This window comes from Scophthalmus maximus, chromosome 8 (genome assembly GCF_022379125.1).
Source record: "Scophthalmus maximus strain ysfricsl-2021 chromosome 8, ASM2237912v1, whole genome shotgun sequence".
NCBI classification, from domain to species: Eukaryota; Metazoa; Chordata; class Actinopteri; order Pleuronectiformes; family Scophthalmidae; genus Scophthalmus; species Scophthalmus maximus.
The window spans coordinates 14,237,916-14,250,000 of NC_061522.1; the positions used below are offsets into that span (position 1 = coordinate 14,237,916).

Genomic DNA, 12,085 nt, shown 5'->3' on the forward strand with positions numbered 1-12,085 from the left:
TATCATTTGTGTTTTATGATCAAATCTGCTGTATTGATGATGCACTTGATGCACCACGCAGTGAGCTGTAACTGCGTCCAGTGGCCACCAGGCAGCACTACCCACTCTCGGGTGCAGCAAGGGGTTTTGAGTTAAGCAGTGTTCACACGCCACAGACCACACGGACACCTGCCGGAGCTGCCGGGGACAGCTGGAACATCTCGCTCCCTCTCCGCCTAACCCTGGCGGTGAGTCAGTGAGACACCACATCAAACTGAGGCTGAGAGACGCACCCCCCTCCTGTAGTTCTCCCTCGCTGCTTCTCCATCCTCTGCACCTGGAAGAGAGGAGAGAAGAGAAGCTGCTTGTTGCTGCGGGACCGATGGAGAAGAGGCGAGGCTCCTCTCGTCAGTACGGTTCACTGGAGCGCACGGAGTGGAGCAGGGAAACCAGCAAACCAGGTGAACCAACACACAGACACTGCACTGCCTACTGACTCAGTTTGTGTATATATTTTGAACCTCCTACAGTAAATGTTCCTGTTATTTGTATGTGCCTAATCTGACAACATTATCATCTGTACGGGAGAGTAACAGTGTGTTTGGGATAGTGAGTATTGAATTTATAGGGACCTTGATGTGTTTCTTCATGTACATCATCAGAATCTATGGCATTACCACCAAATGATTTCTGTTCTAGGTCCCACAGACATGTTTAAAGAAATAACATTATGAATAATAATAATAATAACAATAATAAAAGCCTAATTATAATAATTAGATAATTAATAGTACAATCAATGTACTGTTCTAGTCGCAGTACAGGAAGCGGATCTGAAAATGTCAAGTATCCACAGGTGTTTGTTCATCCTGTGTGTGTGTGTGTGTGTGTGTGTTTGTCCTTACTTGTGTAATAGTAAAGTGAGGGTTCATTCACACTTGTGGGACTGGACAAGAATGGCTACATCTTTGCGTTGGTGTTCGACAGACTGTATTTGTTTCGATCCATCATTTGGTCTATGAAGAATCAGTCGATACAGACAAGTGTCCCATCCCAGCCTCCTGAAGTCCAGTGTGTCTTCAGATGTCCAGGCAACAGGAAAGCAGCGCGTCAGACTGGAGAAGCCGTAACTTGAGAATTGTCTGTCTTTTCACTAAAACAGTATCGTAAACACTTAAATATGCTTTGCTGATGCTCGTTGCTCTCTTACGTGATAACGGAGGGAAAGGATCATTACCAGCGTTGTGCCTCTTTGGTGCTGAAACGCCTTCTGTGTTGTGATCTGTCTGTTGGGAAGTTTGCAAATTCCTCTATCTATTTATTTTTCTCTCTTTACTGGAAGAGTTCAACCTTGCTTTATTCCTCTTCGCCTTCTTCGTTGTGGTCTCTCCATCTGTCCACGCCTTCTCCTCGTCCCTCCTCCTCCTCCTCCTTCTCCTTAACATCTGCCTCTTGGTCTCTTATCCGGCTGCTCTGTCTGTCAGTATGCTGTTCTACCTCATTAGGCGTGAAGCACATTGAGCCATTGTAAAAAGAAAAAACAAATAGAGAGAGCCACAGCAAAGCCTGTACAAATAAATTGAAATAAAAAAAAGATCTGGAGAGGTGGCAGGAGAAACGTGGGGTGCAATGAGGAGAGGAAAAATGTTAACTGGGAGAGAGTCAGAGTAGGGAAAAGGTGTAACGGAGGGGAGGATTCACGGAGGTCTAGTGATGAGTCATAACTGCACAGTGGCAGAATAACCTCTGCAGCAGGACATGATGTCTCCATCCACCAAACGATGCCTGTGATATCATGTTGAACACTGTCTTTATAATAACACATCCGGGAAAAAAGGGGAAGGGGTGGATATTTCTGACATTTAGGTCATAAAATTAGAGGGGGGGGGGGGGGCTTAGATAGTCCCTGAGATTAAAGTCAAAAATGAGATGTGGAACTAAAATACAAAAGCCAGATGCTAGTTACATCTTTTGGAGTCTTTTGGCATTCGTACTTGTGTCTGAGCAACCCTTTACTTCAGGACCCCCTAATGTCTGCCACGCTCACCTCACAGTGCACACTTCTCCATAACCGGCTCATCTCCACCAGTCTCCAGCTCCCCTCGATCGCCTCCTCCTCCTCAGGCTGCATCCTCAGCTCATTCTCTTGCCGGCTGTCCAGTCGACCTCCTCTGCCTTCTTTGGCACCATCCTGCAAACCAACGAGTATTTGTTTTCATTGTTGACTTACGATTAGAATTTCATGATGAAATCAATGTCAATTTCATTTTCAAAGGATACAGTTGAAAGGAGAAGCACAGGGAGTGGTTTGTAGTGTGACACGCACAGTGACGCACACACTTAAACACAGTGTCACCGAGGCCCCCTCTGTGCAGGATATGATTATTTAATTTCTTGAAAGAGGAGCTGCTGTGTGTGGAAGAGAATATTCCTCTAGGGATTCAGACTGCCATCTCATTATTCTGTAGAGATGATTAGAACCCACTCAATGAAAATGAAGTACTGTGTGCTGAAATGATTTGACGGCAGGTACAGTACTCTAAAAGTTGTCCTGTAACTGAAAGATTTTTGTATTTGTTCATGTGAAATATTCATTTGTTGACTCCTGAAGTGCATCTTTGATTACATTGATAACTGAGACTAAAACTGTGTTTTGGGAGTCTGGCTACAACTCACAATGAGGTTTATTCTTGTTTATTCTGTCAATCAGTTGCTTGGTCCGTCACTTCCCCAGAGCTCAAAGTGATGTGTTTCAAAGGTCTGTTGTCTTGGCCAATCAACAGACCCAAACCCAAAGATATTCAATCTATCGTCATATGACACATCCGTAACAATGATATGTGATTAGTATATTGTCAGATGACTAATTCATTATTACAACATTATCGTATCAGCTCAAGCTGGGAGAGACTTTTAGATCCGATTCTGTGTCTCTCGACAACAAAATGTGGCAAGTTAAACAGATGTCTGACAGACATACCAGGGGAGGGGGGGCTGACCCAGGGGCTTATGCAATTTACCTGTGTGTGTGTGTGCGTGTGTGTGTGCGTGTGCGTGTGTGTGTGTGTGTGTGTGTGTGTGTGTGTGTGTGTGTGTGTGTGCGTGTGTGTGTGTGCGTGTGTGTGTGCGTGTGTGTGTGCGCGTGTGTGTGTGTGTGTGTGTGTGTGTGTGTGCGTGTGTGTGCGCGTGTGTGTGTGCGTACATGTGACAGAAAGGGAGAGAGAGTCGTGCCAAAGCCTGACACGTGGTAATTTAGTTGTGATGCTCTGCTTTGCTCCTCATCAAGCAGCGAATTCCAACCACATCTGCTGCAGCCGTTCATGTATTTTAAATGTAGATTAGGTTATTGCCGTTGATGCTCCTCTGTTTCTGTGTGGTGTTTTTTCAGTCTTCTTTAATAAAGAAAAGTGTTCTACACCTCTCCTTTGAAAACAAGATGTCCTCTCTCTTCTCTCCCTCAGAAGATGATGTGGTGTCCATGGCGGACTCCACCATCACCGTGGACGACATCGAGGGGGAGCTCTGTAAGATCGAAAGGATCCGAGATGTCCTGGTCAGGAGGGAGTCAGAGCTCAGATACATGTGAGTGACTTGGCAACAGCAGCGCGGCTTTCACTTGGTTTCATCAGTGTCTGAGGGGAAATGAGGAAACAAAAACAACGCGTCTAGTAAGAGCGACCCTCAGTGTTTATTTTGGTAGTGAATATGCAGCATTGGAATTGACTAAGCAAAATATATGAACCTTTTATATATATTCAACCTTTCAGTTAAGTGTTGTGTTTTTGTCACTGGTGTTGCGTCGATTGTTTTGATTGGCTAGATGTGTCTGTGTTTGGTTCATGTGGTCTGTACGTGCTGCTCTCCTGATATGATCTGTTACAAAACAATACAATTAAAGGTTTTAAAAAAAAAAGAGCATCCCAGATCCCTTAAGAGAAGAAAAGTGAATATTCAGTTAATATTCCGTGCTGGTCTGTTTCTGATTAATTTCGGAGATTACATATTTTGGCGATGTGATATCTGCTCATCGCACGTCAGAATATATGAATAATGAGTGGATGAAAAGGAGGAGACATGACTCTGCTATTATGAGATCTACCAGTGGGGACAAAAGAGGTACGGTTTGAACTCAGACATCAGAGAAAGGCTGAAAAGAGAAATGTTGTTACCTCAAATAGTCTTTATGTGATGCACAATGGCCATTTAAGACAACTCAGTTCGGGGGGTCTACACCTTTTGATTTTCAACCAATGCCAAACCAATCCCAAAGTGCAGTGCCACATTTACTTTACTTTTCCACACTGACCCAACTTGTCAGTCCATCTAAAAAAAAATGCCACGATATTTCAATTTGAACCAAAGTGTCGGACCATTGGACTTTGCAGACACTTTGACACTTTGTCGAGCAACAACAACCCATAGATCAGCTTCCCTCACTGTCCTCACCAAGAGCAGCTCAAATCATGTAAGAATTATTGTTTTTCACTGCAGAGTGCACCTTGGTATCTGAAACACATCTTCCCTCATTCTCTCCTCTCATTTCTTCTTTTCATCACACCCCACGCTGGCCCCCATTTAAAATTTCAATGGCTTTACCTTTGCCGCCGCTAAGCGGCGCTAATGCACGGATATGTATTCACCTACTCCTCTGACAGATGGGCAGTAACACGGCAGCGGGGGGAAGGTGAGTGAGAGTGGCGTGTTTGGAGTAGCAAACAAGAGTCATGCAGATACAGTGGGAGAATGAGTGACTGTAGGAGGGGGAGGAACGGAAGAAGACAGAGATGGAGAGTTAAGGAAAGCGCGGCATTTGTATTCCAGACCTCATGGCCATTTCTCTATACCTACATGTCTGTGCAGAGCGTCTACTATGACAGGTAGAAAAAGTAAGGTGGGAACATTCACTCTGCTGACACTGATCAATGCGTGTAATGTGCATAAGTCAGTCTGACCCCGCGTGTCCTGTGAGATCCTGCAAAGAAAAACAAAGATTCATTTGCTGCGATTGAGGCTCCGAGGGCACCGAGCGGCTTCCAGCCCACCTCAGTGTCAGTAATGATCCTCTGACTTGAAGGGCCATCCAAAGAGAAAGCGCGTGATTCCGAATGAAAGCTATCTGATCCTGAGTGCGCCTCTGGGATTTCTGCTCAGTGGAGATTGTGTCTTCTCCTGGGTGAAAATCAAGATCGATGTCCAGGCTTCTCTGTTTGAATTTCATTTTCCCATCGAGGAGAGTCAAAATTTACCTCCTCACTGCCCTTTAAAGTAGAAAGGGACTGATATGGAGTTTGTGCACTGCTTACAAGCGTGTGTGCTTGTGTGTGCGCGTGTGTGTGTGTGTGTGTGTGTGTGTGTGTGTGTGATGTACCATCATCCATCATACCTGTGCAGGATGGATGACATTCAGCTGTGCAAGGAGATCACTCGACTGAAGAAGGACCTGCACAAATTAGTTTCCATACCAGGTAGGATACCACATAGACTGTATATAAAAATGGACGTTTGTGCTGTGCATGTTTTCTTTCAAATGACCAACAGAGGGCGACTCCACCGGTTTCAAAAAGAAGCCAGTTTCTATCGAAGTCTATGAGAAAATGACTCTACCTCTCACTTGATGTATTACGTCAGTGAACATTTTCCTGGGGAGTTTATGGTCTCGATCGCTAGTTTCAAGTCTTCTTCAATGCAGCGCGACGCTCATTTTGTGTATAAGTCAAATGAAACAATAAGGCACCGTATCCATTGGGGTGTAGATACCGTGTGATTGACCGTTAGTACTGTCCAATGGGTGCATTTAGTTGCTGGTGTAGGTGGATGTGCAGGGGACTATAGCTCTCAGTCAGGTCCATCCCCCGCTCATCCAAAGGTGATTACATCTGGTTTCCAAAAAAAATAACTGCCATTCACAAACCAATGGGTTACGTCGCGGTGGGTTGCCGATTGGGTATATAACTTAACACATTTCCTCCCTGGATGTTGATGGTTTTCGACAGTGGTCACAGCAGACAAAGAATTTAAGCTAAACACGTCCAACCTCCAATGCTTTACTTAACGTACAGCCACGAGAAAGAAAGCACGTAATTGTATTTCCTAAAATGCCTAAACAAACGCACAATATTGATGGATATATTTCCACATATAGTTACTGTTTACCTTGATATGGTTTGTTTAATTCCCCATTATATTAGCGGGTCAAGTCGGTAATCTGGGACAAACTATCGATATTCACGTGTTTTCTTTCTTTGTGCTGCAGATAACGACAAGTCCAAAGAGGACCGGCAGAAGGAGGAAGAACTTCTGCAGCAGATACACAAGCTGGTCGAGACAAGAGATTACCTGGTAGACGATGTGGAGTTTGAGAGACTCAGGTGTGCCTCTGCCTCTGTGGTTTGATCACAGCTCGGCCGTATGCCACTAGGAGTTGTCGGTGACTAATTGAAAACGGATAATGAAATTAAAAAAATTAACATTCTGATGATGACTGATCAGAGTCGGCTTGAGACATCCACTCACAGTTACTAATGCTGGTAAAGTTGTGTCGCAGCTCGGTATCGCCCATGTGCACATTTCCACAAAGACGTCCCACTGCGCTGCATTAAAACCCTGGAACGTTTCCCGAGGCAGAGCGCTGACAGAGGGTGGGGTGCAGAGCGCACAGCGGAGAGCCATTTCAATCACAGATGTGTCAGCATGCGTCAGTGAGGACTGGAATAGCAGCTGCCATTAGTTAAAAAGGGTTATTTAAAATATTTTTTGTGTTGAGCCTCCTAAGTGCTCCTGCTGGTTGGGTTTTTTTTTCCCCTCATCAGGCTGGAGATAGATAACGAAGATAGATAACGAAGATATCTTTGCAAGTTTTTATATTTTCTTAATGCAGAGCTGTCAAACAAATGACTTGACTGTAGGTCGAACCCGCAATGAAGCCGCTCTCACGGTATTGCGATGTTCCGTCCTGCACTCAAAAAGAACTTCAGCCATGTAATCGACTTAGAGTGCATCCATTTTTTTTTCAGCTGACCCACATTGATGGTTCAAACTCTCGTCACTCACTTGACCTGATGGCGGAAAACCACATGTGGTTCCAGAGGCAAGTTTTTTTTTTTTTGGGGGGGGGGGGGGTTTCATCCTCTCTCCACTCCGATTCTCCGACAGCATCAGACATTGTTCGATCGAGGTCGACCGCTGCTAGCTGACAGCCTGCTGTGAAAGCACTGAAGGGCTGCATGGCAAGATGAGAGGCACGAAGCAGGAGAATAACAGTGTGGTCACGGATGGGTGGGGAGAGAGGACGTGACGGCGCTCAGGGCCATGTTATCCACCGTAGAATATTGATATCTCTCTTTTGTTATTTCTCACGTCTTCCTGCGGATTTTAGGCGATAGTTTTTATACTCTAATATATAGATATTTGAGATGTTCAGACAGGACTTGTGGAACAGAGGATCGGCGCGGGGAGTGTGAACTAGAGATAATTTTCGACCATGTATCATAAGTGACGCCCATCAGGCTGTATTTTTGCCAGCTTTACGTTTTGAAGGGAACAGAAGACTCATATATTCATGTACTCGAGTGCATTTTATATGTCTTTTTCTCATTTTCTACAGGGAGAAAGAAGAAGATAAAGAAATGGCAGATTTTTTGAACTCCAAATTCCCAAGAAATATAATGAAGACAGGTATTTAAGCATTAAACCAATTGCAACTTTGTAAAAGTATGTTTTACCAACCGAGGAAGTATGCGGTGACAAATATTGTCTGTGTTTCAAAGGTTTGTCTTGTTCAAGGGCTTTGACATAGACAACATCAGAATCAAAGACATGAATTGAGTTGTCTCTTGTCACACACTTGTTACAACACACAATTTTTATTTCCTCGGTTGCTCTCTGTGTGATTTCCGTGTCCTGCAGGTGTACCAACCAGACGGGTGCCATCGAGGGCTCAGCAGACTTCTTCTCCCTTCACCAAGACAGGCCTCACCCTGCTGAAGGAGTGCTGTGGCTTCACGTGCTCCATCATGTAGACGGGGGCCAAAATGGAGAGGCTGACGAGCCCCAAAATGGCCACTGCACAAGAGTCAATATTTCCAGTTTCAGCTTTTCACTCCGAGAAAGACTCAGAAATAATGGACGGAGCAGTGCAGCGGTACAATTTCCCAGAGGGAGGGGGTAGGATGTTGCAAAGTTGATGTGTGTTTTCAATCCTGCGACCCCTGTTTCGCTGGATTTCAAATCAAAATGTCATTTTCATTCTCTCTTTTCAGTCTCTCCTTCCAATGCTGTTTTCATTCTTACTCTTGTAATGCATCACTGCCCCACCAAAATTTATTTTAGGTTCAGAGTTTTATATTTAAAGACTCCACTGAGCCATGATAACTGTCATCGCTCATTAAAAAGGGGGAGATGTTTTGCAGGAGTCAGCAGGACAGTCGAGACGCACAACTTATAATGAGCATGACGCAGACAGCACTAATTAAACAATAACATTAATGACATTAATCAGAAGCTCTGTAATGGCGAAGTTGCCTGTGATTTGATTCCTTCCTAATGGGTATGACCTTTTGAAAAGTGGTGGTTTGCGAGGGAAGAACGGATGGGGTTCTTTTTTCGCTCATCCTCACAACTCCAGACCAATGCTTCCTGCTACATTATTTTACTAGATATTTCTAAGGAGTATTCAAGGTATAGGACTGAGGGAGCTAACTCATTGACAGCAGAGGAAAAAAAGCGCTTGCAGAGTTTTGTGGGGACAAATACGGTATTAAAACATACGTAAAGAATGTATCCATATCCATATGGCACTAAATACACATAAGCATCTGCAGATGTAGATTACTCATATATGAATTAATCATTCCTTGTCCATTAGTCTCAGTTTTGTTTTATAGATATGCATTTCCACAAATTATATTGATCGGTATTCAATTAACAGTGCAAACAAGTAGAACTAATATACGGTATATATATATATATATATGTACTTCTCCAGTGATACGCATCACACTTTATGCTGTTTTGAATGGGTACTTTTTGTGTCTTATAAATCTACCAGCAAGAGATGAAACATTTTATATTTGTTACCACCATAAATCACATCATCTTTTTTTTTAATGGACTGAATATGCACCTTTAGAGTGTCTATAAGCCAGTGGCCTATACATACAAGACATGGGGCACAGGGATGATGTGGCCAATCAAACTCCAGAGCACATCTCTGTGTTGCCAGGAAGAACAGTCACCATAGCAACCATATATACCCCATATTTACAATAAGAAAATAGGATGGTTACTAGAGGTTAGACAAAAAACAAATACTTGCGTCCTGCCATGGTTGCACAATGAAAAGCAAAAAAAAAAATGTTGTCATTTTGTTGATTTTCATATTTTGGATTCTCAAGAGGGATAATGTAGCCTGTGTATGATTACAGAAATTCAACCATAGTTGAGCCTCTGAATTCCTGTCACTCCCTTCAACTAACAACAGTTTGGAGATTAGGTAAACACAAGGATGCTTTGTGTGACTGGAAGTCAAGTTTCATCTCTTTTCAATCATTTTAGACACATTTGCGATTGATCTTTCACAGTAGTTCACAGTTTACAGTACATGTACTGTGCATGTTTGACACAGCGTTCCTTTTATGGTTTACTCCGAACTAGTCCTTGGGATGGACACATGAATAAAGCTATCTCTTTTGTTCAATCTCCACATCGTTTGATATTCGGTCACTTCACCCAGCTACCATGTGTGGTGGCATCATGAAGACACAGAGGAATTAGATGTGCGCCAGTCATTTTTGAATACTGTGTGCAACTTATAAAGAAGATTGTTGCTTGTCGTGTGGGTGTGTGTAGGTAAAATGTGAGAAGAGGTAAATACTTTGATGAGGCTTTTTTCAAATTGTTGCAGGATAAGACAGACAACTGTTTTGCCAAAACAAAACTACTGTATTCATTGATACGTTTTGATGGAGACGGCTATGGTTAGTTGACCAAGCTGCTGACTCGCAAGTACACAAATTCCATTGTCTCAGGCAAAATAATCGATTCATACAGAAATGAATTACTCTGCTTTCACGTCTGTTCCAATGATTGAGCCACATTCTAAATAAATACAGCTCCGTGTCTCACTGACGATCTTCCTCTCATCAGTAATCGTTTCTTTTGTCAAGACTTGGGTGTGTGACATATTTCTGCTCCTCAGTTTTCACATTGAGACCCAGAACCAGCCGTTCTCGCCAGCTGGAGGGTGTGTTACCCGCCCTCACTGTGCTGTGCCAGGGTCAAATAAGGATTCGCGAATTTTCTGTGGACACGACGATGTTGCCTCTCAGGAAAGACACGGTGCCGCAGGAGAGGGAGTCGGGGCGAGAGAAACGGCGAGATGTTGAAGTGGCCGAGAGCAGGGGAGATGGAGAGTAAGAGAGGAAGCGAGTGGGAGGGCACAGAGTTGGCGGGGTCTAATCTTCAGCGTGAGTCATCCTTTGTGGCGACGCTGAGCTTCCACAAGGGCAGCTCTCAGTGAGCTCCACGTGAAAAGGGCAAGACTGTCACTCAAACACCGTATTCCCGCACACCTGCACAGCTCTGTGTGTGTGTGTGTGTGTGTGTGTGTGTGTGTGTGTGTGTGTGTGTGTGTGAAAGTACGAAAGTGTGTGAGAAATAAAATGAGGGAGAAAACGTGCGTACGTAGGCGCTGTGTGTGTGTGTGTGTGTGTGTGTGCATGTATGTTTACCTGTGCTTGTGAGCGTGCCATGAAACACGAGGGTGATAATCAGGGGAACAGGAGCTGTCACTGCTCTGTTACTATAGTTACTATGAATGATGGTACACTCTCACTTCTTGTTTCATTCGGTTGTGCCATCTAATGAACCCTGCTTGACTCTCATGCAAGGCTGCGCGTTTAGTAGAATAGGGGGAGAGTACGGACTTGTTTTTATAATGAGCAGGGCTCTTAACTGTTCTCAGCTAGAGCTGTGATGAAATGAACTAAGTCCTATGTCAACATTTTGTCTCATCAGTACAATAAACGTACTGACTGGTCAAAGATATTTAAATCAACACTGTCATTTTTTAAACGTGCCACATGTCGGCTACCTGTGTTTGTGTCTTGGGAATTGAAAGGGCTGCAAATGTGAAATGCTGTCGGACAGTTCCACTGAAACTGAAATATTTTAAAGGGCCCATGTCTACATCTAGCACAGTTTACTCTTCAAGGTGAAAAATGTGATAAAGTACAGAGTGCAATTATTTTGTTTCATTTCACTAAAAGTAAATGGACTGGCACAATTAGTGAATATATCAATCTGGCAGCACATAACTTTTTTTCAATAAAAAAGTAGCTACTGCTATTAAAATATACATTCATAATGCATGTGACTAAATTCTCTGAAACACTAATAAATACTTTTCTTGATTTGTTTTTGTTTATTAGGTTTTTCTTGACCGCGACTGTTCTTAATTTGAAGATAATGTACGTATGTATACTCACATCTCAAAGAATTGAGCAGCAATTGAGAATAGTCTACTGAGGCTAATAGTAATATATTTTAAGGCTTGTCGTCAAAATAGCTATCAAAGTAGCCCATGAAAGTTTCTAGCTGCACAAATAAATAAAAAGGACACTAAATAAACATAAAATACTTTTTAGGTTTTGAGAGCTGAACTGGAGGCTCAGTAGGCATCAGTGGTCTGGGGGTTTCTTTTTATGTGTGATATTGAATTGAGCTGGCGTTCCTCTTCAAGTGAGTAGAAGCAGGGTTTTCTGGGTAAGAGAGATTTCTTTGGAAAACGCTGTCCGCTGAATGGTCCCTCAAGAAGACTCGTCTCAATCCTAATTTGAAATCTCCCGCCCTCAAATACTGTATTTTTGTGCAATCTGACATTGATTGAAATGCTCATCATGTATGCAAGGACACAGAGACTGAATGATAAAAACAACGAAGTCTGAAAATCCTTTTCACCCAACTCGTTGCCATGGATACCGCAAGAACAAAGTGCACAGGACTAAAAACTTAACATGCACATGATCGCAATAACTACATACATTATAATACATTTATTCCCCACTCACAAGGAGATTTGTGGCTCAGTATAATCAGTTTAATATTTATC

General features: G+C 43.2%; 1 protein-coding gene across 2 annotated transcripts; it reads left to right on the forward strand.

Annotated features, from left to right (window-relative positions):
• The first annotated feature begins 171 nt into the window (after positions 1-171).
• On the forward strand, positions 172-8,458 carry LOC118312771 (bMERB domain-containing protein 1-like). 2 transcript variants are annotated; one of them, XM_035637655.2, is made up of 6 exons: positions 172-440; positions 3,441-3,561; positions 5,371-5,444; positions 6,233-6,347; positions 7,583-7,653; positions 7,885-8,458. In XM_035637655.2, exons 1-6 carry the CDS (start codon positions 362-364, stop codon positions 7,995-7,997), a joined length of 573 nt encoding a protein of 190 aa, XP_035493548.1. In that variant the 5' UTR covers positions 172-361; the 3' UTR covers positions 7,998-8,458. The 2 variants fall into 2 exon arrangements, with proteins under 2 accessions (XP_035493548.1, XP_035493547.1); XM_035637654.2 differs by lacking the exon at positions 172-440 and adding an exon at positions 2,386-2,508.
• Positions 8,459-12,085: the final 3,627 nt, after the last annotated feature.

What these genes read in the sequence shown, in the direction of transcription:
- LOC118312771 (XM_035637655.2), top strand. Translation starts at nt 362, where the DNA reads ATGGAGAAGAGGCGAGGCTCCTCTCGTCAGTACGGTTCACTGGAGCGC. An exon ending in CAAATTAGTTTCCATACCAG is followed by an intron (nt 5,445 to 6,232) that starts GTAGGATACCAC and finishes TTTGTGCTGCAG; the next exon opens with ATAACGACAAGTCCAAAGAG. An exon ending in GTGGAGTTTGAGAGACTCAG is followed by an intron (nt 6,348 to 7,582) that starts GTGTGCCTCTGC and finishes CATTTTCTACAG; the next exon opens with GGAGAAAGAAGAAGATAAAG.